At 34.6% G+C, this 27,821-nt stretch overlaps 1 protein-coding gene across 1 annotated transcript; it reads right to left on the bottom strand.

The window, feature by feature from the left end:
* Positions 1–4,466: 4,466 nt before the first annotated feature.
* CTPS2 (CTP synthase 2) lies at positions 4,467–27,008 on the bottom strand. Its single transcript, XM_051214668.1, has 6 exons — positions 26,845–27,008; positions 20,815–21,156; positions 16,558–20,404; positions 14,846–15,085; positions 11,294–11,587; positions 4,467–7,635 (listed from the first exon to the last, which is right to left on the bottom strand). Exons 3-6 carry the CDS (start codon positions 16,633–16,635, stop codon positions 6,832–6,834), a joined length of 1,416 nt encoding a protein of 471 aa, XP_051067850.1. The 5' UTR covers positions 16,636–20,404; positions 20,815–21,156; positions 26,845–27,008; the 3' UTR covers positions 4,467–6,831.
* Positions 27,009–27,821: the final 813 nt, after the last annotated feature.

Here is a 27,821-nt window from a genome sequence, read left to right as displayed (position 1 = left end):
CGGTTTTTTCACCTTTTCCATTTTTGTAAAGGAAACTCGTTGAAATGCTTGGTGCTAAGAATCCTATATTGTACCAAAAATATAATGCTGAATAAAGCCATTATTAATAATAATAAACTGAAGTTATATAAACTACAAATATTATTGAAAACTGCAATCACGTATAAAGATTTTATTACTTCATTTTAGATTTTAGTCACGGAAGGATATCAGTTGAAGAGTCATTATTTCATGGTTAGTGCGTTCAGTGTTCAGACACAAATTATGACTTACGGAATTAACTAAATCAGAAGTGAGAATACCTCCCAGTTACTGTAGATTTCGGATACTAAATTTAGTCTATCAAACATGTATGCAGATTAATGTCACAAAAAGTCTGTTCCGCAAAATTTAGCTTACAGAAATCTTATCACCCTCTAAAGCGCTCTTCATATGTGACAACACACTAATCCCATCTTTCTCTGTTGTTCAAAACATCCCTGAAGATCATCGGTAGTCAGGATCTTTTTCTCTCTTAGCACATATATCTCTCGTTTTCACCTCTGAATGACCATTTTGGGTTTCGAAGACGAAAATAAATCTAATTCTAGTGATTTAATTGAATGATCTATTGTGGTGATCAGATTGTTTTAAGTTTTTATAGCACCCGTTCTAGTCATCAATGTTGATGAAAGCGATTCTGATTTCCTTGAGACACTCCATGAAACATGGCACAACTACTGTGGTGCATTAGCCGCCTTAGTTTTTCTTGCCCAGTTATTGCCGTTACAATAGTTTACTATACTTTTTGCATAATAACATTTTTATTACATCAGCTAGCTTATTGATTCAACAGATTAGAAACAATCAAAAATCATAGATTAGTGGCTAAATAAAGATCAGTTTAGAATTCGAGGACTCCGAATTGAAAAATACGTTAAATAGATTGGTGTTGTATACAATAATGTACTAATATTCAAAACTTACTCGCAATTTCCTATTTGCTACTGCATCATGGCTAATTATGATTAAACCCTACTTGGAATTTTGAAATTTTACCTAGGCATATTCACCAGAAAAAGTGATTTTCAATTCTGTAAGAACCCTATCTGTAATTGCAGTAGGGCTTCACCAACTTATCTATAAAAATACTTATTTCGTAATGACTCAAAATGTAACTCCTGAAGTTCTAGTAAAAACTGTAATCAGTAGTGTACAACCAAGTGGGATGTAAAACAGTTATCCACAACAGGTAATGAAAAATGGCTGCGCAACATTGCAAATTGAATGGAGTTACTAGACTTGTAAAGTTGGTTGCTATGTTAAGCCCATCAAGCTTATTCTAGCTTCCGTACAAGCCGATTTATTTTTCTTGAGTCACATTTTGGCCTTCCTAATTAATTCGCTTATCAATCTCGACTGTTTTTATATGAGCATATGTGTGTGCATTTCTTATCTTACTCATCACATGCCTATAACTTATTTTTGTTCGGCTATAAATATTGATCAACGCTTGATTAAGTGGAGTTGGCTCACATTCCTTCTCCACCGCATATCACTTCGCTCTCTTCTCGTAGTTTCCTTCGCTCCGTCTCGCTGATTGTCTGTTTTAATCAACGATTGTACAAAATATACGTATTCTAAACTTCATTATCGTATTTGACTTATTTAATTCCGTTATTTACTAACGAGAATTAAGTCAATGGTTATATAATGGGATAGACGACATGTGTATTTCAATAACAATCAATCGATCTACGTGCGAGGATAGCAGGAATGTATATTTCGACAGCAATCATTCGATAACTATCATTCATACGATCCAAATGGAGGCAGATATAGGGTCACTAAAAACTAATACACCAGTGGATTTCGGTTCAGTGATCTACAGGTTGTGTCCACGCATGGGACCGAAGTTCATGGGTTAGATCCCAGGAGTCAGTCGTAAATACGTACTGCCGACAAGTCCCATACTAGAATGAAACGGCCAGCTTATACTCTTAGATTTCAAATGGTAGTCCAAGATTATTTCGTGACTTTAAGCTATAAAATCTATAATCTCCACAAACCCCCCTATCTTATAAATGCAATAACTTTTGAGAAGAGAATGAAGCGGTCTCATAGTTCAGATGCGCACAATACTACATTTAACGCACACTTTGAAGTTGATAAAGTATTGCTATTCACTAAAAATCTATCCCATGTTATAACATTTTTAGGTCTTCTGGTAAGTGTCAATATTTTTCGTGATAACAGTTAACACAGAAGCTGTTGTTATGCAGAAATCTGCAGCTAACTTTTTTTTGATGACAGAATTCAAAATCTCATTCTAACACATTTGGAAAACCTTGTAAGCATCAAACTTATGTGAAATTATTAAACCTTTGTACCGTAATCATATTACATCGACGTATTGAATAGCATTTACATTTAACGTACCCGATGGACATTACTTAGCTGGGAATAGGAAATAAGAGGAACTGCACGACGGCGCTAGAGCCACAATAATCATTGGTAATATTCGTTGAACCGAATTTCCAAGACAAAATATTATGTTGATAAGCTAATTTATGACGTGGTTGAAGTAAACCATAAATAAATGTGGTATCTAGTATAATTGACTGACCCTTTATAGTAAACAACTGTCACAATCGGTTAGTGAATTTAGTTAGTAATATTAGGAACGAGTGCAAAAAATTCTAACAGCTTCAGATAACAGAGATTTATTTTTAAAACAACTAATCACTGAGATGAAGTAACATTCAGCTCTAGTTTAAATAGTAACGCGATACTAACGAAGTATACAAACTTCGATTCTGACTAAAACAATAGTTTGATTTTAATCGGAGATCCAAAAGTTGATAGAGAAATACTTGATTCACTTCTCTATTCACCCTTATTGTTTAGTTTCATCCAATTTCTCTTTGACAGAATAACAATATCAATAAGTAGTTCGTAGTCCAACAACTTACAGTCAATTAGAAAAATGGATTTCCCTAGACTAATTCGGTATGAATAGCTATTGGGTCTTCGAGGCATAATAATATTCGACTTCCTGAGTTTATGAGTAATTAGAGGGATTAGCACTTTGTAGCTGATAGTTATTAGTAGTGTTCGCAGGCTTTCAACATCACATTATCTACATGTCAGCCGCTATCTTATTTATTTTAAGAGAATCAGTGAATCCTATAGCAGTAATGAACACATATTATATTAACTTTCGTACTTTTACAGTGCACTAATAGACTATAAGCTATTGATTTAATTATCATGAAATTAATGTTGTTTGGATCATGCCTACACAGTAAACTACAATGACCTTCTATTTTAATATTAAATGCCGAATCCTAATCAAGAAGGATTTGAAAGATTGTTAACAAATATTTGAATTAACATAAAACGGTATACATTGATTACTTGGATTCTAGAAAATAAGCTTGTCATGTATTGATGGTTTGTATGATGCTCAGAAAAACATGGAAATCCCTGTACGACAATTGCAGTGTTGGGCTTTATTTTCAATCCAAATCTGATGAACTTGATTATGATAGTTTGGTTGGTACGTTTTTGTCAACGTACAATATTTCAGTAGAAACCGAACATTTTACACAATAATACGTACGCCAAAATTTATAACTGGAAACTATGCAAAATATGAGACTAGTCACTACAAAACGAAGATGTTCAATGAACTCGACAATTCCAGACGTTTTGTTTACGCTATCTGACTATGAACAATATATTGTACCAGGCTTTAATAAAAAGGTAGTTTGTACTCATGGTCAGTTTCGAAATATATCATTCGATGGAACTTTACAAATATATGAATCAAAATGTTCAATGATTCTCTCAAATTCGATAGGCTTATGGTCCTAATTTTTATAGTGTAGATACACTGTTCGGAAGACCATTTATGAGTGGTGTTCAGATATTCGAAAGGTGAAACTACGTTTGAGATATCGGCCTAAACATGGCAATTCTAATGTTTCATTAATTAAATGTAGAGACTCAAATGCTAGTCGTCACCTAGTGTAACATTTAAAATATATTTCCATCTGTCAATAGTCTTGTTAACAAGCATACGATAACAAAATCATCAATTAATTAATCTTATTAATTAGAATAACATTTGTTATTAAACCATTTAAGCTTAAATAAGTTGTCAGAATTAGACAATCGGAACCATTTTTTATCATCAACCAAACCTAGAAAAGACATTTACTTAAACCCAATCAATCTCATAAATAATACTACCATTCTGAGACAACACATGAATCCTTTATTAAAAAAATACAGCAAATCATAATGATTATTATCAAACTAATTGGGCCAGTAAATTTACATAATACCCGTGAATATGTTTGACATTCAGTGAATACTGATGTTCAATAAATGAATTCACAATGTTTTCGAACAATAATTACTTCGCGTTTAAATTTAGTAGGCACATATAATTAATGGGTCAATTTGAATTAATCATATGCCAATGTCTATCAGTTACTGAGACATGATGATGGTGTAAACATATCCGAGATATCCTGAAACGATTAGATTTCAAGTTATCGCTGCATTTAATCACCTATTTTAACCACTATCACGAAACTCATTTATAACTTTGTCTCAAGAAACTTTTTCATTTCACAAGAACTAATGAAATTAAATTGTTTTTATTTATTTGAATTGAATAAACTAATAAAGACAGTATAAAACCTTTTTTATTGTGTACTGTATTTAAAAGAGAAACAAACAACAACAATATAGTAAACTTAGCTTATTTTATTTCTAAATCTTACAATGGAATTTGTAAGGAATCAAATGCATTGAAGAGATGAGTTACTTTAGCACTTTAAAATTTGTATGACTTATTAATAAAGAAGAAGGTGATTAAATAATTAAGCCTGTTCATCTTTGAAAAAAAATGTCAAATGTGGATAATTATGAAAAAATTTTAATACGACGAAACAAAAAGAAAAACATAACATAGACCATAGAGAAAATTGACGTATAACATGGATAGGAAAACGTACTACGAACAATTTATATTGACTTAGTACAAAATTAGAAGGCGATAAACGTATCAAACGGCATTATTCTTCTTCGATAGAATTTTTTATTTTATTTCAGATGAAAAATAACTATTCATATAAAAATAAATCTCTTCTATCAAAAATAGTTATTAGTATACAACGAATTTCCTTGATGGATTTACATTACAGAAAACTACATTTTTTGTGATCAGTTACTTTGCATTTTTCTCTTTAAGAAGTGAAGTAGATAATTAGAATTTTTGGAGCACAAAAAGGTGAAGTTTCAATTAAAAATAAGTTTATTAGTCTAAGAAGGATTTAAATAAAAACCGGACTTTCACAACACAGCGACGACAGTACACTAAAAGATGATAAACAGAAATAGAAAGACATCGAAAAATAAACAAGAGGGATATGTGTTGAAGTAATAAAATTAAATCTCAGAACAACAACAAATATACCCACCTACTATTCTAATCATTGATGATTGGATCTTATTCTTACATAAACAGGAGATACTGGACAGCTATTTCGTTCCAGTAGAGAATTCATCGAGAGTATTCATCCATGACTCCACCAAAGGGAGTCGAACCCATGTCTTTCGGTCCCGCGCACGAACACTTAACCTGTAGAGCACTGAGCAGAAACCCAGTTGTGTAGATGCCTAATAACTTCATTTAATTTGCAATATTGAGCGGCCATTTTTCATTACCTGTGGTGGATAACTATTTTACACCCAATATGGTTGTACACTACTAGTCACGGTTTCTCACTAGGACTTGAAACGTCGGATCTAAAAGTTAATCACTAGTGAGTGTGGAATTATTAGTAGTACAGGGATTTTGTGGAGTTGGTGAACTTTTATAGTTTGCACCGCAGAGTCCCACACTAGGACAAAACAATTGTTCAATCATTCCTAGTTCTTAGTGGTGGTTTATCTAATATCAGTTCGTGATGTAAACTACGAAAGTTTGTCACTCTCTAAAAAACTCCTGCATTCGCATAAATAAGTATGACAGTCACTGGATTTGGTGCCAACTCATTCGCGGATTCGCGTCAATAGTTCAGTTTTTAAGTGATTTTCGATCGACCACATTATATTTTTTTTTGCATCATCTATCGAGTAGCCAAATATTGATCATGATGACAACCAAATATACACAAAAACTCTCACTATAATAAATGATTTGAACAACATATTCAGAAGTCGCCAATTAGTAAGTTACTCTCTTACTTCTTAACCGAGTTTCTTACCAATGAGAAGCATAACAAAGACTAGATTTACTCGTCTTAGTTAATAAAACCTTTGAGACAGATTTTCAAGATAATGGGATGATAAAAATCCCAGACTAATTGTCTTACTATTGAAATATTTTAAAGTCGAAACTCACTTTATATTAACACAATTATCTAAGCTGTTGTGTTTGTCAAAATTTGATACAACACATCTAAAATACTGGCAAAGTCTGAAATTGGTTCCACGGATAAAGCAAAATCAAAAACTACTTTTAAATACTGAATTCATAAGTAAAAAGAATTAAAACTTGATGTTAGCTGACAGACACTGGAAATTAGGCACTGGAATACTATTTCATCCTATGCAATAAAACAACTAATCAGAACGTATCAATAATTCACCATGATATCATAAATAGACCACGAATATCAATTGTGATAAGCAAGTTAGGCTCATGCATTTTGCCCAGTGACAGGTAAAAAGACAGAACGAATCAATAACACGTGGTTTTACACGAGCATAAAAAACTTGAAAAAGGATGAGATAGAAAAAAAACAAACCTCACTGAGAAACTAGTGTCAACTCCTCTTAAAAATCAGTGTTGACTGAGCTTGTCACCTTACTACTATCGATTGAATCCATAATGCAGGTACTGGTAGATTCCCTACTGCAGTAACTGACTGTATCCTTTAGTTTTTTAGGTGGACTTATTTTAAATAGATCCACAGTATCTTTTTTATCATCTTCATCCAATACAAATTGAGTAGGACTAAGTCGAAAAGGATTGTGAACATAAGCACTCAAACGCTTAGATGCAGCTAATACAAGTCCAACAAAGAAAATTGATGGATGAGTAGGTCGACTTGTATATTCAGGATGGAACTGAGTAGCTACGAAGAAAGGATGTCGAGTAGGACATTTATTTTCTAAATCCGAATCATTTTCAAATTGATGCAAAGGTTGTAATAGCTCAATGATTTCCATACGATTGCCAACTTCTGCATCTCGACCAACAACAATAAGACCTGATTCTTCGAGTTGATCGACATATTTTGGATTTATTTCATACCGGTGCCGATGACGCGCATCAAAGTATGGTGCATTAATTAACCGGTGCATTATACTATCTGAATTAAAGGTTTTCGATGAAGTGTATGAATCATTCGCTCTACATTCAGATAAAACTTTTGATTGTGAATCTAAGTGAGAACATATAAGTTCTGAACATTTGTAGGTACGTTGTAAGTATGATTTAGAAATTTCCGATAGATACAACAATGTACGGCGTCGACCAAGTCGCATTGTTCCACCCATAATTCCGGAATTATGTTCAGGCATATCAATGATCACTGGATGAGTGGTATTTGGGTCAAATTCGGTGGAATTAGCGTCCTAAGTAAAAGAACAGAACAAAACACAAGTCAAAATATCATACGGAGCAACAACAATAAATAAATAAAATAAGTATCAGTCAGTAGTAGATAGTGATAGCTGACCTAAATGTGTATCGGTCCAAGTTGTCTTAGTTCCAATTGGGTCATAGTGAGAAGAAATCAACAAGATATGAAGGAAAATAATTAAATTTTGGTGACAACTTACCATTAGCTTGGACTCCGTCAATATTGTTCGAGTGCACAGCATCCGAACTTATGTTTATTTTTAGTACACTTTTCAAAAATAAATACGATCATAAAACCTGTTAATTAATACACTGAATTCCATCTTCCGGTAAAGAAATAAAACTAAAAACAGTCAACATTAAGTCTGTTTACCTTTTAAGGCCTTATCTATACATCCATGTTCACGTCTGAAGTAGAACTATTTTTCTCGGTTTGTGATTCCTGAGCTTCAATTATGAGTTGTATTGTTATCGAAGCTAGTAAATTAAACTTCAGCGCCTTTCTGTCTTGCTGAGAACTGTGTGACGTATATTCTCACCTCCTTAACAATCGTTCTGGAACTTTACTCACTGTTATTTCATGAGACCATTGCGTTGACTATTTACTAACCTACAAATAAGTTTTCTACAATACTACGTGTATCTGAGCGATGACGGGGTGAGTTTTCAAGTATATATTGGCTTGGTACAGGCTTACAGAATCCATTTATCTTTCCTCACCTACCGGATAAACGTTATCTTTTTTGGTCAGCCAACAACCTAATTAGTTTTCTCTTAGAAACACTCTTGATGTTTTCATTTTCGAGTTATCAAGAGTGCATAATGAAGAAGAATATACAAACAAACTACTCAGTCGAAACAAAGAAGTATTTATGTGCGAATTTTCCAAGATATCAAAACTTGTATTGATGTCAAAATCCAACTATGCCTAAAAATCGAAAGTTGTGTGATGAAGGAAACTTAACCTAAGTTTATAGTGAAATGCCTAACATCTGGCGAATACTGAGCATCAGGCCACTACGTTTACAATTTGAACGAACGTTAACCTGTCTCTCTACGTCACATATAGTTTGCACAGTGTTATGACAAACAACAATTAAAATGGAACCGGTATTAGACCTACACTACAAACGGTTTGCACTTGAATTACGCAGGTTGATGAAGTTAAGCTATCAGCAAAGCTAAACTTGAGATGGTGGAGAAGATTTGTAGCTCAGGTGGGTGATTTTGGTGGAGTTTTGTTCTCTGAGCTGGATGGTTTGGTCGTGGAGCTTTCATCGTTCTTCTGAACGACATCATCAGAGAACAAAACTCCACCAAAAGCTAAACTTCTTTTCGATATGAAAATCGTAGCGAACCTGCATTTATTGACTAGTCTTAACAAGTCTACAAAACAAAGAACTTGCTATATATATGATATTTCATCGAGGAAGGAAATTAGTAGGTTTGTTTAAACTTATCAGTAGGATAAACTTGTAGATTCCGAGACAATTATGAATTGTTTAAGATTAAAATCCTAACAGAGCCTCTTACATAAACATAATCTGTCAAAATACTGTAGGCAAATAAATGAAGATTAAAAACTAATAGTTTTATTTTAGGAGTTAAACTAGTGGAAATAACTGTTAGTCGAATGGAGAATCAAGAGTAATTTGATTACATAAAACGAGTGTGACATTTAGAAATGTGACTGAATAATAATCATTGGTGCCATTATTACTGTATTGGTCGGAATTACTGAATAATAAGAAATCAAAGTCTTAAGAAGAAACTATTGAGAAGTACCGGTAAACCATACATGGTGCAAATGCATTAACATCTGGGACCTCAGAAAATAACGTTAATATTATGAAAGGAACATGAACACTAATCATAGAAATGATATACTCCATGTCTAACTTGGTGTTCCTTTAGTCAAATGATATGCGCGATAGAGTGCAAATCAAGACGATGCTCTTTTATATTCAGATATTCAATATGAATATTCAGAAACTATATGGATCTGTCGTCAATAATAAACACTTTCCCAGTCAATTAAGAGGTATGACAAAGACTTCTTGGAATCAATGAAAAAAATCAATAATACTCTTCTTCTAAACAGACAAACTAAGGTTATTAATTAAATCAATGTTACAATATCAATTATACGACCCGCTTAAGGAAAATTGTCTCGGAAGAATCATGATATTGGATATGAGAAATTAATTTTAGCGCAGATGGACATTAAACCTCAGGTAGCAATCAATTATGGTGTACATTTCCATTGGTATATAGACTAGCCTTATTAAATGCCATAGTCAACTGTTTCTCTTTAATAATGTTAAATGAACTTGCTAATCTGAAGTGCAAAATTGCATCTGAAAAAGGTAAAGCTTGACTTCTAAAAAACTTGCATCACTACACATACATTTCCCAGACAGTTTTATAAATACTTACGATCTAATGAACTGCAACCAAAGGTTTATAATCTTTTGCAGCTTGCGAAATCTCATATGGAAATATGTGATGAAATGATAAATAAACTAGTTGAACTTCATATTCATGCAACACAAGTGTTATAGAATATTTCTGTAATATGTCATATTAAATCTATGGACTTCTGTAGTTTAGTAGTTGCTAAAACAAAGGATACTAAACAAACGCTGAATAAATACATTATTGATGATAGTGATGGGAATTCATTTCAATTTAACTCAGATAAGTGTGTAACAAATTTATCATCAGTTAAAATTTCTGTATTTGAGAAGGAATCTCTATCTATCGGATTTAATTTCTCCGTCGACATTTCTGACTTATCGATCGATACTCAGTTTGAAACTTTCTATGATCCGCTTAACTTTCTTGTTCCAACCGCTCCAAATAAGCAAAATTAGTTGATATTGCCCACCACCTCATGATTCTCAAATCAGACACAGGAATATTTTGACGCTTCAAAAAGCCTACAAAGTAGATCACATATTGTGATCCTCAAACCTGACAAAGGTTCTAGGGTGATCGATATGAATAAATGTGACTACAAGGTAAAAATGTTAACTACACTTGGTGATCAGAGTAAGTTTCTGGTGGACGTTTCATCCAATATTAATATTAGAAAATTGGAGTCCAGAGTCGAGTCCAATTTACTAAAGCTTCTTAAAATGAATATCATAAACAAAGAGGAGTTTAATATACTAAAACCTCCGGGTTCTGTTTTCCCGAATTTATATGGATTACCTAAAACACATAAACCTAATAATCAATTGCGACCAATATTATCTATGTGTGGTTCACCTACACGTAAAGTAGAAAAATGGTTAGCTAAATTGCTAAACCCAATCCGTAATAAACTGTAAGTTTTCCTTAGAAGATAAATTTGAACTAATTGATCTTCTTGATGGCATTAATATTAAAGAAAAGACTATACATTCTTTTGATACAAACTCTTTTTAAGAATGTACATTTAACTAAGACTGTTGAGTTCCTTTGTAGCCATATACCGAGTAATTTGCCCTTTTTTCCTATTCGCTCAGCACTGTTGGGAGAACTGTAAAAGTTCAGTTCATGATTGAAGGTGAACATTTTGTACATGTTGATGAATGCACGATACATATTTTCGATAGTGTTAGGGTAAATTGCAATCTTTTATTGTTTTTTTTTTAAGAAATGACTTACTTTCCAACCAAGTACGTTTCTGGAAAATTCAATCACAGCACATTGGAGGCCCAAACAAAGACCCAAAAACGGCACACCTCTTTCTCGACAGAAGCGTATAGCAGCTAGTTTCCCGTCAACACCTCGCTGACCAAAACCTCCAGGAACAACAACAGCATTAGAGCTACTCAAAGTGAGCCAAGCTTGATGAAATGCATCTGGACTCACGATACGGGTGTTTTCTTCGAGATCTTCAGCACACACAAGTGAAAGATCCAGTTTTAAATTTGTATAAATTGCAGCATGACGAAGAGCCTGAGAAAAGAACATAAAGGTAATAAAAGCTAGACCAATGTGAAACGAAGCGTAGTTGGATATTGATTTTAACGAACCTTTTCCATTTTTCTAAGTTAACATCATTTAATTTGGATCATCTGGATTACTCGATAGAGATTCAAGGGGAAAGTACGTAACATCAAAATTAAAAAATGCCATCACTGTCAGTTTTAAAAGAGGGATAACAGTTGTTTGTTAATACGAGGATGAAGGATAATCTTTAATTCCTTAAGAGTTTGGTATTTATAATACTGTTGTTAGCAGGACATAGACTGGATTAAAGCATGCTCAATGCACGATTGCTTTGGTGCACGCTGATTGGCTAATTCTTATCCGATCAGCACTAGTCGATAGTTGGAGAATACTCTAGAATCTTCTCATGTAAAAACTATAAATATACTAACGTTTTCTCTATTGTACTACTTACTTGCATCTTGCATCCATCTAACCTTGTTATTTGGAATATAATCTCTTTCCTGTTCAACCGTGTTCTGATTTGGGGTCTTGTCGAGTGATTTGGTGTCCAAGGATACTAAGCAATAGGAATAGCTGGGTCATAACCGTAAGAAAGAGATTATAACAACTGTCAACCCTGACAATGAAACATTCATTAACAAATAGCTAATACATTAAAGTCGAAATCTTGGTAATATTTGAAGTCGGGTATCATTTTGTACTGATTAGTCACACATCGTCTGACAATAAATTTAATTTACATGCATTAGAGACAGGACACAAGATTAATTTTGGAGGGACCAAAATACTTCAGAAAGATTTTAACACTCATAAAAAAAGATTGACAGCAAAAGCGCTGTATATATGGGCGAACAAGAACAGCTGGGACCGAAAGGATGGTATTCAACTAGCGACTACCTGGCAAATACTCATTGCCAAGTAATTAAACCCTTTCTTTATTCAACCTGTTTATTTCAAATGCATCGTTATTTTGACTGGAATTAATGTAAGTTATTTTTAGCAATACAATTATCTATTTGATGATTCTCATTTTAAGTGCACTTCAATGATTCAGAAACATTTTTTCAACCTTTAACTTGCACTTTTATTTTTCCTTCATATAAAAACATATTAACACCGAATATCATTCATTAATAACTCTATCTTACATATACATATTTACACATACAGATAATTCGTTTGTCATTTATTTCCACATCGTGAACTTTTCACATGATTCCCATTGAACTGATTCATGTTATCCTATTTACTAAAACTAACACCCAAATATTGTTGGATTAACCCAGTATAGATTTGATTGTTAAAACGCTACATATATCTTTAATGATTTTGATTATTACCCTGAAGAAGTCCAGACAAGTTAGCTGAACGAAACGATGGAATTATTTAAATTTCAATCGCTGAGACTATTTCAAACATAATTTTTATATAAAATGCTTACATTTACTTTGTTTTGTATTTTTAAACAAAAGTTTATTTTCATCAAATTGATGAGTACTACGGTTGCTTATCAATTTAACGACCTTACTAACACAAAAAGTCAGTAGCTTAAATTTCATACGTGAAAATCGTATCAACTGATATTATCCAGTGATTAGCATCGTGCTCAATATTTAACGATCTAATCAAATGAAAAGAAAAAATTTAAGACCTGAATACGGTGGATCTTTGACGTACTGTACTGTTTTTTTTCTTCTTGAATACAGAAGTCAGGAATTTTACTTCTATTTCGAGATTTTATGCATGACCTTTCGTTGCCAGTTATTGGTCAACCTCAAAGAAAAATTCACACGACAAACCAAGATTGTATAGTAAATTGAACGTTAGTGTAGAAGAGCTATTTAAACAAGAGCATTTACCTGAAGAGGTGGCAACTCATGTTTCTAATTGCATGTACCTATGTATCAGTTTTTAGTATAGTGACTTAGTGTATATTAGTTTCCTAGGCAGTTTTACCAGCTCTTACTATCTAGTTTAGTTAACCAAATATCAGGAGCATAAGCAGTTGTAGATTATTTCAAATTCGATCCCACAAATTACTTTATTAACATATTGACACGGGGATTTTACCAAAATATAGCTGATGGAGAATAAAAAATTCAAGCAAAACTGCGTAAAAATAGCTGAGCTTTCCGATAGAAAAGTTACTGGAAATGAATGACCTATGGCATGTAATGAAGTGAAGATTAATATAATCGGTTCCCAGTTAATTAGACCTGAGTAACATAGAACCTGGTATCGATTTCAGTTACACAACTACAACAATATAGTGAGAAATCACCGAGGGAAATATAATATTAGTACGAATAGTGGTAGTAAAAACGATTAAGGCTCGAGAAATGTGATCTAAAAAAGAAATTACTAACGAAATAAGAGGTACAAAATAATTTTGGAGGGATAAAAAGTGAACGCGTCAGCATCAGTGAACAATTACGAGCCATGTCACCTAAAGCCTCAAACCGTTAGTTACGGCAATCAGGAGGGGAGTAGTTTGCACTTACTTATATCATTCAATTTAACAGCCAATGACTTCAATGAATAATATCACGTCTTGGTTAGGCCGCTTCCTGTTTTCTTTTAATCTAATTCTATTAAATCCGAAATTCCACGTCAAGGTATGTGGTTCAGCGCACATAATACATATTCCAGTCATTTCAGTCGACGAAGATTCGCTATCTCACCAATCGATTCCCCATTCTTAACAAGTACCCTGCGCCTAAAACCATCATTGCTCACTCGGTAGCCCAAACATACACGAACAATGTTTCAGAGGTGCTTATGACCAGATGCAACTAACCGACATATATTCTCTATTTTGAAGGCCATATTGCATAGCCACAAATTAAAACAAAGCGAAATGTTGACCGGTATACTCACCCCATAGTTAGCAGATGAACATCTCGTCCACGTCTCTTTCCGATTTCGTGCCATAGTTTGGTCAGAGCACCAACAAACCTAGGCTAATGAGACCTTGAAGATAAGTGAAGTTGTCGACGCCCATGACTTTAATTTCCATCAACGGTTTAAACGTTGGTATAGGCCAGTTTTGAAATAACATTTTGCATTTAGAGGGGTAAAAATCCAGTCAAAACATGCCTGCATTGTCGATGACGGTGATTAGTAGACTACTTTGTTAGTCGTTACTAAACAGAACTAAGTCATTTGAGGATTTCAATTCGACACGTAATTCCCCTGACCTGAGTTTTGTTAGCATATACATGACATTTAAAAAAAGCAATAGAAAATAGCACATTAAATTACCTTCAACAATGACAAATAAGCGTCACTAAGTTTGGTATATTTTCCAACTATAGCTATATGGACAACTTCCGATGCCAGCTCCATTTGACGAGTCAATGCTTTCCATTTCCCAAGAATTGGATATTCAATGTGTAGTTTAGGATTCAATTGGAAATGCTCCAGTAGTATTGAGCATAAATTTTGATCATTTAATCGTAAAGGCACTTCATATAAATCACTAACATCTAAGGAAACAATAACCTGTTTTACAAAATGATAATACAATTTTTTTAGCTAAACAAGCACATTTAAAGCAAGATAACAATACATTTTTAGTATAATAACCATATAATAGTCAAAACGAAGTTTAAGATATATGTGTGAAGCCGATCAACCAAATCAATATTTTTCAGTATATTTAGCTTGGATAGTGACCGCTTCTATAGAACCCACACTATGTACAGTGTTCCAGAGTTTGAAAATGAAAATGAGGAGGTTAAGAGCCATCGGTTCATTAAAAAATTATTGAGTACAAGAATATTGGAGATTCGTCTCTACTGCGTGAAACGCATAAAAAAAGACCAATCCAGTGTTACCTTTAAATACCTATCACTGAGACTGTGATATAATTTATATTTACTTAATAACTAATTATACTCTTTTTATATGATTATGGCTACTATTCACAATTATAGATTTTCTTTACACCTCTAACATTCAGAATGTGTTTTATACTCATTTCTTCTGACTGACGATAAGTAATTCCTATTACTATGCTATTTGTGTTAATTTACATTTTAGAGATACGTAAAAATATTATAGATTAAGTTTCACATGTTTCAATGTCACGGTAATACAGAACGTGTTTGAAAAAGAAATGATATCACTTAGTAATTATTTTAGCAATAAAGAATTAGTAAGTAAAATACTGAAGAAATTGTTGATTCTTTACGAACTTAAAAATCAAAAATATTATCAATGAATTATAAAGTAGAAGAACCAATAATTGGGAACTTGACGAACACATAAATATTGGTACGAGGGAGCACCAAATACATATGTGCCACACAATAATAATGAGAATGGGAAGAGATAAAGAATGTAAGGTGCGTGTAAAACGAAAAAAAAGAACAATAACCACAAATTGGTGTATGGTAGTAAAATAATAATAAGTACTTTGAACATTCTATAACACATGTAATTCACACTCAACAAAAGAACTAAAATATTTAGTCAGACAAACCATACAGTTTAAATGGTTTTTCTGTAGTCATTGTTTATAAACGACAGTAACAGTATTTTATCTTTCAATACAAGTGAGCAGCTGAAGAGCATCTACGAAAACAGAATAAAGAAGCTATGGTATTCTGCTTTATTCATTGTTTTCATCTCATTTTAATTCTATTAACTTTACTTTTACAGACGTGGATCCAGTCACATATCTCTCAGACATATTACAAACGAACTTTTTAGGAATGGATTAGTGTTACTAATGCTACTATTAATGGTATATTAACTAGACTAAAAATAATTGCAAGACAACATTAAAAAATACAAATCTTCATATGAACACGGGGAGAGTTTTAAGCGAAGTGAATTGTGAACTAGGATTTCATAGTCACCAGTTTTTTCGGGTAATCTAGAAAATATTAGTAAGTAAAGGAAGATGATTCGTAGTAAGAAACTCTGGTCAAGTAGGAAAAAAACTTTCAAAAAGATTATGAATTACTTACACGTTCTACTGCAACTTGACTAAATAGGCTGATTTTGTTGATGACACTAGAGGGTAGCGGTGAACTACAACGACACATAAGAAGATCTGGATGTAAGCCGCAGGCACGCAGTTCACGTACGCTTGCCAATAAATTCGATACGAGGTAAAGAAAATTATAGGTTAAAAAAATAGTTTGCAATATCTACGAAGAAATCAATGGTTCTGTTTGAAAAAGTTTTCAGCTTACTAAAACGTAATAAATAGACAAGTAAGAAAATCCTTCCACGTAAACTAATAGAGCAGGATTTGAAGTACATAATGTATCAACATATTTGAACAATTGGAATTTATCTCAATTAACAACTTCGTATTAGGAATCGCTTGCTAATCTAACTAATCTTACGTTACCTGAATCATAAATACTGATACGAACAATCTTTCTAACGCACAACTCTACCACATAACGTTGTTGAATTCAGGATGAATTTGCAATGTAACCCATAATAAAGTTTGTAAATAAATGTACAGGTTGGATGTCATTTAAAATTGCGCGAAGTCAAACAAATTTAATTTTCTCATACAGTTTAATTTCGACAAAAATGTCATGTACAATATACGATAGCGTAGCTATATACTATATACTTATACCTGGAGCTCGGGGGATTTGATTATTAGTTGTTTGGTGTAAGATATCTTACGACAGATTGATATCAGTGAAAAAAATACATCCAAAATTACGGAGCGTAGGAAAGTTATTCCATTTTCCTTTGAATATCTTCAGTAGTGCATGAATGGAACAACTAGTGATGCTCAGTAAGAAAAAAGCTATCTAGACTACATTAATTAACAATGAAAACCACCACTAGAATAGATTCATTAATCACTGGTTATTATAAATCGAAGTGTTTTCATTCGATAGGCAGAAAAATAGAAAGGTATGAACTTTTTACCAGGTGAATGATTAAATATCAATCATTTACAACTAAAATATAAATAAAACCACATGTAGTAAATATTTAGTATTACTATAGTCCGTAAGAACGAATGATACCAATCTCCTCATACTTAGGAGTACTGTTTAGTGAACTAGACAGATGCAATTTAAAAAAAGCTAAAAGAAAATTAAATCAGAAAAGCTACATTCTATTGACAGAGAATAGGATGAGGAAAAACGTACTGCGTTTATTTTCAAGTTAGCATTTGAGAGAGACTGTTAACGGTTAAAAGTAAAATATATGCAGTACCAAAAAAATAATAAATCGACAACATTCACCTATAACAGCAAACCAATAAGTATAGGTTACGGAGAGATTTTAATATATCCATTAAAAAAAAGTAAATCTCCGTAGAAATAAATACCTCAATTCCGTTAAATGAATAAAACAGCTGTAAAGAAAAGATTAAAAAAATTTTAATATATGCAGAGAAAATCTGCTAGTAAATATCTACCTTGACAGTTCCCACTCATTTCTACTAAGTGTATTATCCGTCATAGCTGTGAGCCTGGAAATTATTTGCTGTTGATGCACCTTAGTAAAGATCATGCCCGACCATTGCTGCTACCTTGACGTGGTGGTCGGGCTCACCTATCGTAATGAACCAATCGAGCTATACTGGTTGGAACAATCGTTCCTCACGGTCCTACCATGTCAGACAAGTCGGTTGAAGAGCAGTAAGATTAAAAGCAGCAAACCTAAGGTCCGAGGGCGAAGTTTTATTGCCGACTGTACGGAGGTGTGATGGCAGTAAGGTGTTTCCTTCAGGCAACTAGCATTACGTCGATGCTGTCTTCCTACAAGAAAGGATGTAGTTAGAGAAGGTCGACCCTAAAAATGCACACCTCACCTTATCCCACAGATTTCCGTCTCCGGAGGTAAGGTCCCAACAAGTACTGAGCTAACACGAACACTACTCACAAAAAGATCGTGTGTGACCAGTCTCAGGCAGTCGTTCCTCGAGCACTGCGGTCACTTTCTCGGGTCACTAAGGCCACCTCTAACCCGATTTCCTTTTCAGGTACCTCTAGAAGAACCTTTCCATGATGTGGGTAGCCGGGAGCTGATAACTGCCCTCATACCTCTAACAGCACTCAAGATCACTGACTGAAAGGTCATGCATTCGACTTTCAGTTATATGTTTAGTAAGACAGTCAGATTAAACTATTTGGCTCCTTAAACTAAGGTAGGCAATGTTGGGTCCGGACACACAAACTAGCTTCAGAGATGAGTTGTTTAACTACGAGGCTACAACTAAAGCTTACACTGAAAAAAATTTCGGTGGAGCTAAGTTCTTTGAAGTATCTTTCCAAAGAATATCTTCCACAAAAACTTCAGACAGAAGTGAGTTACTGGAATTTCTCTATATGTGACTAACAGCTTTTTTGTGAAGATTATCTGATTGGTTGTTGTCAATAGAGGTTATTTCATTGTTTGGACATTTGCTTTAATTGTCTTCCATCTTGGTTTAGTTCTTGGTCTTATGGTTATTTATGGTTTTGCAATTGGTTGAGAAATTGGATCCATTGCAATATCTTCAACGATTCCTGATTGACCTGGGTGCCAAAACTCTAAAAGTTACCTAGTCCTTTATCTACTCTTTCCGTCTGTGATAGGAACATTTCTATAGCCGAACGCATATCCACATTGGTATGAAAGAAGGCATGGCGTTACTTGTGACAACTAATTGTTCATGGAGATGGTGATAAAGAGGATGGTTACTTTGGTTGATGCAATGTTTCTGATAGCTAGAGCAATTTATTTTACAGATGATGTTTAACTTTTCTTTAGTCATTTTATTTGGTTTGCATAAAATTGATTGAAGTGAGCTTGTTGGCTTAAAAGTGTTCCTAATCATCTGGTTGTGATTTCCGAGAATCAAGCTTGATAGTTAGGTTTTTAAGTTTATTGGTTCATGAGTCCAATCGCTTATGTTAAATAACATGTGGTTATGTTCATTTCTGCGTAAAAACACCGTTTAAAAGCGTCAATCTTCTAGAAAGAAAACTTTTGCTCATCAGGTTTGCTATCATTTGATGCTGGTTCAAGATTGCCAATAATTCAGATCTGTGAATGGTTATTAGTTGCGCAGTTACATAATGGTTAAGACGTTAGACTTTCGGTAGCTGAGTTTACACCCTGCCCCATGTACTTTGATATGGGAAGCCGGGTATTTGTACCACCAGCTCTAACACTTTGTGTGGCTCATACTCACGTATCTGGTGAATGAGTTAATTGCATTTTTGTGCATAGTATACCGATTAATTATCTATTATTCATTTTAATAACCAGAAATATCCTCAGAACAATACCAAAATTCACTACCACCACAGAAATTTACCAGAACAAACAACATAATCCCTTATGAAATTGGGCATACGATGGTAAACAGCTCGAACTCACAGTTCTTAGGTCTTGGCACTGGTTCATAATATGCAAATAAACTAGATAATTAAGGCTACACATAATGTCCTAACGAAAATATGGGTGGAATCATGTGTAAAACGGTTTAAAACCCGATGTTTCTGGTATGTGATCAACCACATATATATGATGCATGTTTATAAAATTGGAACAATACTTTACTAAGCTAAGGAATAAATAGAAACTAACTTGGGTAGGTTTGGTTTTAGGCTCTCCAACAGACTGAAGCTGAGGTACTAGACTGACATGTACGCAACAAAAATTGACACTTCCCACTCGAAAAAGCATTTGTCTGAAGGCCTCAACATACGGCATAGATTCAATATCGCCGATTGTACCACCAAGTTCAATGATGCATACCTCTGGGGTTGAACCACTTTCATCTACTGGAATTCGAGAAACATTTGTGACCCATTCAATAATAGCATCTGTGATGTGTGGGACGACCTACGACAAAAACACTGGATTATAACGACTTAAAATATACTAAACAAATAAATTTTATGTTATTTAACTCAAAATACAACAAACTTATTTGTGACACATAGTTTCGTGTCGTGGATAACATTCATATCCGGGAACACAGGTCAATTCAACCAAACAATCCATTTAACATCAAAAAGTCACCAGACAGGCAACCACTTAAACTGATAAAATTAGAAATTAGCATGTTATTCCAATGATTGATATCGCCACACCTGAACATACAAGGAATAAACTAAACTGAACAACGAACAGGAATTGAGAGTAAAAGAACGGGGATAAAGTGTTAAAATAATTAGGTTTTGGAGGAGGATAATGATAGTATAAAATATGCACATATATATAAGTCAAAACATTTGATGAAGCATTCTTACTTGTACTGTTTTCCCAAGGTAATCTCCACGACGTTCTTTTTCAATTACTTTCTGATAAATTTTTCCCGTCGTAATGTTATTATCTTTGGTCAATGTTATATTTAAAAATCTTTCATAATTTCCCAGATCAAGGTCAACTTCACTTCCATCATCCAGAACGTAAACTTCTCCATGTTCAAAGGGGGAGAATGTACCAGCATCAATGTTTAAATAAGGATCAATTTTTATACACGTAACATTCCATCCGTATGCTTTTAAAATAGTCCCGATGCTGCTAGAGATAATACCTTTGCCGATCCCGCTGATGACCCCGCCAGTAACCAAAATATATTTCACTGTATCCTACAATAAATAAATATTATCAAAAAACACCATATGAGACATGTTTTAGCCTTGAGTAAAATGAAAAGACTGCAGAAACACTAGAATTACATCCTGAAGATCTTGACAAATGTTGACGATATCCTGAGTGATTTTGATTGAGAATTAAGAAAGTGCTAAAATAAACGTCCTCAACTACACCAACAAATATTTAGACAAAGTCACGTCGAACAGCAAGAATTCAATTACCGCGTCAGACTATAATATTAGACTTTGATGCGCGGAGAAATAGGTGGGACTGAATGTTTTTCGTCGAGATTTAGGTATCTACACTCTAATCAATATTATATACCGTGAATTTTATATCAAGGATAGTTAAGTAGTTATGCTTTTAAAAGTAGAAATTTACTCATTTGATTCATAAAACTAGTTATTGAAAACGAGTTGCTTGGAGCTATAGCCCCCAAATACCCTGGTACGGCCGAGAGTGAGGAGAGTTCGCTCTCCCTCTCGAAATGCTCTCACATGGCCACGCGTATACAGCCTCTGCCAGGGAAGTTCTACTCACTGCCTTCTGTTGGCAGGGGTGTTGTTTACGAAATTGAGAGGACGAAAAGCGAATGTCTGGCGCTTCGGCCGGATTCCAAACCAATGGTGCACATGGGCTCCAGTATCCTGCGGGAACAAGTGGCGTATGAACCAATTGTTGGCCACCGGCTTTCATGGGACTGCATCTCCTCACGATGCTCCACTGCCTTGTTGATCAGACCTTCAGGTCGAAGGCTCAGGGAGTGGCCTCTCAAGAAAACCACCTGCTTCGGTTTGGGCACCCGGGCAGTATCACAGCCTTCACATATATCGAATGAGATTTGTGTGGCGCATATGTATTTGGTGCCTCCTTGTAACAATATCTAAGTGTTAAAATAAATAAAAAATAAAATTGGAGCTATAGCTATTACAAAGAGTGCCTTGTGTGATCAAGACATTTTCGGTATTATGGTTCCCGATTAATATGTGTGCTCAGTCACTGCAAAATTTGTAAATAAACTAAACCGTCAAGCCAAAAAAACAATAGAAACAGTTAGGACACTTCCCAGTACGCACTTCGGAAAAATAGCGTAGTGTCTGAAGAGACACAAAGCCTTAAAGTTTTGTTTATGGGTACAACTGTTTCGATTTTTTCCAGAAGCCATGGTACAAATCTTACCCATATTTGTTCACTCTAGTATAAACTAATGTGAAAAATCATGAATCATAAACAAAATCCTTTAGATGAGTTAAGTTTAATCAATTCGTATTAATTTGAAAAATAATAATACAAAATGCTAATTAGGAACTTCATTATTGTTTACTGTTACTGTTATAACTTGTGACCTTTTGCCCTGTATATGTATAACGGAATGATACCACCAATTAGAGAGTAGTGAATTATCGATCGGACCAATGACGCCAAAAACCCGTGAGTGTAGTCCAGAGTACTTATCGGTCCTGCTTCCTGTCTAGCCCAGCTAGTTAAGTTCAGAACACCAATCTCAGTTTCTGCCATATGAATCAATTATTTCAAGCATACTGGGTTTATATACCGATCAGACAGACCACATCGTACCATAAAATGGAAAATAATATTTGTACAGGATTTAGCCAAATGTGACTGTGTGGAAGGTAGTAATTAATAGACAGGGCATGATTCAAGAATGGTAAGACGTATAATAATAGTTCATAGGTGAAAATAAAGCTCATAATAAGAGGGGCATGAATATGAATAGTTTAGTTATTTAACAATTATACGATAAGAATTCATTCATTATGCTTATCGGGACATAACAGTTACGCATAAAAGCTCAATGAAGCATGATAATAAGAAATGCTCCACACAAAATTTAAGAACGTAAAGCTTTTCCATTGCTAAATTGAAGGCCTTGAGATGAACAAATATCACAAGAATAGTGGAAATGAATAAAGAAAGAACAAATATCGCAGCGGAATAACATGAATTCACTTATTTCGCATATGTATCTGGCGCCCCCTTGTACTAATATTTATGTGCACAAATAAGTACTTATTTCGTGGATTCTCCACAACTGCTTACAACTTAAAACTAAAACATTAATCATTGAAATAAAACAAGTGTACATACTTTATATCAGGAACGCCTGGAATAAACCGAGTTAAAATGTGAAGATAGAATAATATTATAGTCTCCTGATATAAAGTATTTACACTTGTTTCGTTTTAGTGGTAATTACTTTAGTTTTAGATTTCTTAATCACGCCTAATGTTAGGTTTGCTAATTGGATTTTCAGGCTAAGAATATGACTAGGATTTACACAAAATCTTTCGACAAACAGGAGAAAACTATATATACATCAAATTAAGTACCAAGCTTTTTTCTAATTTCCTCCAACGGTTTGAGAAAAACTCCCAAAAGTAATATGATAAGGTTAACAAGATTTGAATAAAACCAATAAATAGGTTAAATTAAGGTCTCGTAGTTTTTTTACCTTTAGTAAGGGATCACAGTGACTAATTTTTGAACTTATTAAACTAGTACATTTGTATGACTTAATGTTTCCTGAAATTAAAAGCTATCTTTTCAGGAAATCTATATGTGAAGGGACATAGAGCAAAGTCGCAATGTGGCGGATGGTTTCCTAATCACAAATTAGATATTTTGACAAAAACAGAAGGGACCTATTTTTTTAATTTAATTTTATAAGTTAGGACAATTTATTTATTTATTTGAACACATAGATATTGGTACAAGAGTGCGCCAAATATATATGCGCCACACAAAACTATGAGAATTTAAAGAGAAGGAAAAAGAAAAAAAAGGTGAGGGTAAAAAAAGAACAATAAGGAAGAGATTGGTGTAAGGTAGTGTAATAATAATAGTGGTAATAATGGGGGAACGGAAAGGTACAATCAGAAGAAATCCTTCAGTTAAGAAAGATACAACCATTTTTTTATGAAGTAAAAGAAGGTTACAGCAGGATCGCCACTGGCTTCTATTCTGAGCCATATCTGATAACATATCTAGCCACTGCGTTGCGCTATCTCTCGGACCCCAGCCAGGGAGTCGTGAAGGAACAACAGAAGCCAGTCCTTTGCAGCTTTCTTTCATACCACGACACCATGTCATATATTGACCACCTCTCCGGTTTTTCCAACCAGTCCCAGAGTCGGCAAATAATGCACGATGTGGAATTCTCTGGGACGACATTCGTAGAACATATCCAAGCCACTGAAGTCGGTGTTTCAAGATGGTGACACCGATTGCATTATCGTCTCTGTGCCCGAACACACGATGCCGAACCTCTGTATTACTGACATGGTGTTGCCACTGGATGTCAGCAATCCTTTGGAGACAACGATGATCGAACACAGAGAGTCGTCTAACGTCCTCAACTCGGAGAGAACAGGTTTCACAAGCATAGAGCAAAACTGCTCTCACCAACGCGTTGTAAATCCGACCTTTTACAGCCAGACTGACATCACGAAGGCGCCAAAGGTGGCCCAGATTGGCATAAGCCGCTCTGGCTTTCACTATACGTGCATTGATCTTATCACACACACCCACCAGCACTTATGCAGCTACCCAGATACACGAACTTCTCGACTACGTCTATCTGCTCACCATCCAGGGTGAGTACAGGATTAGAATCCTGCCAGTCTTGTAGAAGTACTTTGCACTTCGAAGGTGCAAAGCACATACCATACCTACGGACACTGATTACAAACTAATTAAGTGCGGATTGCATGGCTTGAGCATTGTCGCACAGTAAGACAATATCATCCGCATACTCAAGGTCGAGAAGTTTTTCTCCAGGCAACAGATCCACACTACCATTACTTACATCCATCAGAGCTGTTTCCAGAATGTCGTCGATGGCAAATTTAAAGAGGAATGGTGAGATTGGGCAACCCTGCCTAACCCCACTGCTCGAATGGAACAATGGAGAAAGGTGGTTGTATGCCCTTGCTCTGCCTGAGGTGTTTGTATATAGGGCTTTTAAGATGTTAATAAACTTCTCAGGCACACCGTTCTTCAATAGACAATCCCAATTCGGTTTGGGCAGCTGCTTCGGTTAGGACAATGCTAAGAACTAAATGATATATTGGCCCAATACATGTATTTATGATAATTTTCTTCTCTTTATTACACTACCCAGACGTATTAATTCCTGTTTACACATCAATTACTTGGATCTTTAAAGGGATGGATACAGAGCTAGTTTAAAAAGACAAAAAATATACTTACTAAAACTCGCAAACTTATTAACAGGTTATAGAGAACTTTTTGGTTATTAGGTAAGAATAACTGAATAATCTAACAATGAATACTCTTTCACGAAAACCTTATCTTTATGTGAAACAGTCTAATAACAGCAATTCGCCGGTATAAATCCAAACTATAACAACTAAACTGCTTCTAGGGAGCTATCCAACAAGGGTTTAGTCAAAGGAAGAAAAGCAGTTACGTAAACGAAGCCTCAAAAATTTTAATGAGCTGGAGGCTATTAACATTTGTAAAACCTTTCGATTTTTAACCGAAATGCCTTAATTTGTTTGGAGAATTATCCATGAGGAACTATACACCTATTTTAATAATATGATGTTGAGGTGTGTGGGGTTGCCACTGCAACTGATTAGCTAACATAACTCATTACGTATGCAAAAGCTGGTGCACTCATTATATTGAGCATGAGTTTTGTGGGAGAGAGCAAAACTCCACAAATATTGTCCAAAGAGACCCAATATATCTTCACCTTCCGAGTTAGCTAACTAAACTGTTGATATATGATTCCCGTTTACAGGTATGTTCAATAACGTCGCTCGAGTCAGGGAGTAATGGCGAACCAACGAATGCCACAACTATATTTTTACGCATCGGTTTCATGTTTTAGACGGGATATTCTGATTATTTCATTATTCCCAGCCTCCGAAAGTAATGTGGGAGTCGTTGAAATATACACAAAACAAAACCGAGCTGGTAAACTATATTTCCTTGATTATAGTGGTCATGAATCACTACTTTCAAAAAACAGCGAAAATACTATTCAATCATGTTCTAACTTATCAATATATAGCACCATGGTAATTTGGGCAAACAGCCATAGAGAAAATAAGGCTGACTTCGAGGAGACTCGAAGTATCATCCCATTAATAACGTATGATCTAGGGTTGTTGAATATTTTAAACACAGTCTTGAAAGTTTACTGCTTGACAGGCGTTTGGCGTCGATTGTGATGAATTTCCAAGCTCCCAATTTCGGGGAAAATTTGACCCATCTTATGAAAATTCCCTAAAGTTAGGAGCTTGCGTTGAAATGTGCCGACTACAGTATTTTGTATTGTCAGGTGGCAAAGTATTAACTTTTGCAGTAAAGCTCTGATAGTTTACAAAAGCACATCCATTAGCTTGAAAACCCAAACCTTTTCAACGACAGCTTACGACCTGAGCAACTTGTTTTGTGGGTGTATGTCTAGATAATTATCTAGACTGTGCAGATTAATCTGCCCGGTTAGAAATGTCAAAACCGGAAGCGGACATCTTAAGATTGCTAAAAGCTACTACTTATTGGAATATTCTCTACTTCACAAATTCGTAAAAACAGCAAATGAGAACAAACTTTAATCAAGCTTCTAGTTGTATTACTAACGCTAAAATATGTTGCATCACGTGCAAATCGGAGAAGTAAAAAAGACTGACCATCAATGAGGAAAACCCAAAATAATAAGCAACACTGCAGCTGTGAGATAACGATAATCTGACAATCAACACTAGACACAGGTAGCGCGGAATCCAAATGCGTTGCGGAAATTAGACTCAATCAAGCCGCTAGATCTGAGTAATTTCAAAAAGTTCCATTATATATCCAATATTCTTGTTACGAGCTTAGGTAAACCAGTTGATTTCTTTAGGCCTGCTTTTTACTGTTTTAGTACGGTTACGGGTTTTCGGTAGTCTAGCTACTCAGCTGCATTATTTCTATTCAGTATGGTCGTGATTTGCGGGTTGTATGTCTTGTTACTTTATTATAATCATTTGTCCCAAGACAGTACAGTTTTTAAAAACAAGACGTTGTCACTTATTCATGTTAGGAATTGGCCAGAAGTGATGCGAGGAATGTTGAAGAGGAAAATCGAATATCAAGAAGAGACGGTTGCTTCAGGCGGTAAATAAATAAATAAGTTGATTAAGTATTTATGTAGACAATGTAAGCAGACTTAAGAGTGAGAATAAAAGGAAAATAGAAATGACGATAATTGAGGTAGGAATAAGCTAACGATACGTGATAATGATTATAGTAGATAAGTTACCAGACATTCATCAGGGACAGCGAGTTCAAGCGGAAGACGATAATAATCGTATAAATACAGGTCTATCAAATCTCCTCCTGAAGCTATCCACTGAGTGAACTGTGGTCACTTCTGATAACAGAGCACTTCGAATAGGGGCAACTCCTAACGATAAAAAGTGGAGACGTACCTCAGATTATGCTCTTCCATGTGCATTTCTTCCCAAGTTGCCTCGAGGAGTATGGTTGGAATGTCCTGATAGTATCCTCGTACTGAGGTGATTTGGAGTAATTAATATGTTATATGTTGTGTGATTTTCAATGAATTCGACCTCATGTCATCCGGCTTCACAAACAAGGACTATACTACCTAGCTATCCGGGACACG

Source organism: Schistosoma haematobium, chromosome 2, assembly GCF_000699445.3.
Source record: "Schistosoma haematobium chromosome 2, whole genome shotgun sequence".
In the NCBI taxonomy this organism is placed as follows: Eukaryota; Metazoa; Platyhelminthes; class Trematoda; order Strigeidida; family Schistosomatidae; genus Schistosoma; species Schistosoma haematobium.
Note: the sequence above shows the minus strand (reverse complement) of the source record. Positions and strands in the feature narration are given on the sequence as shown.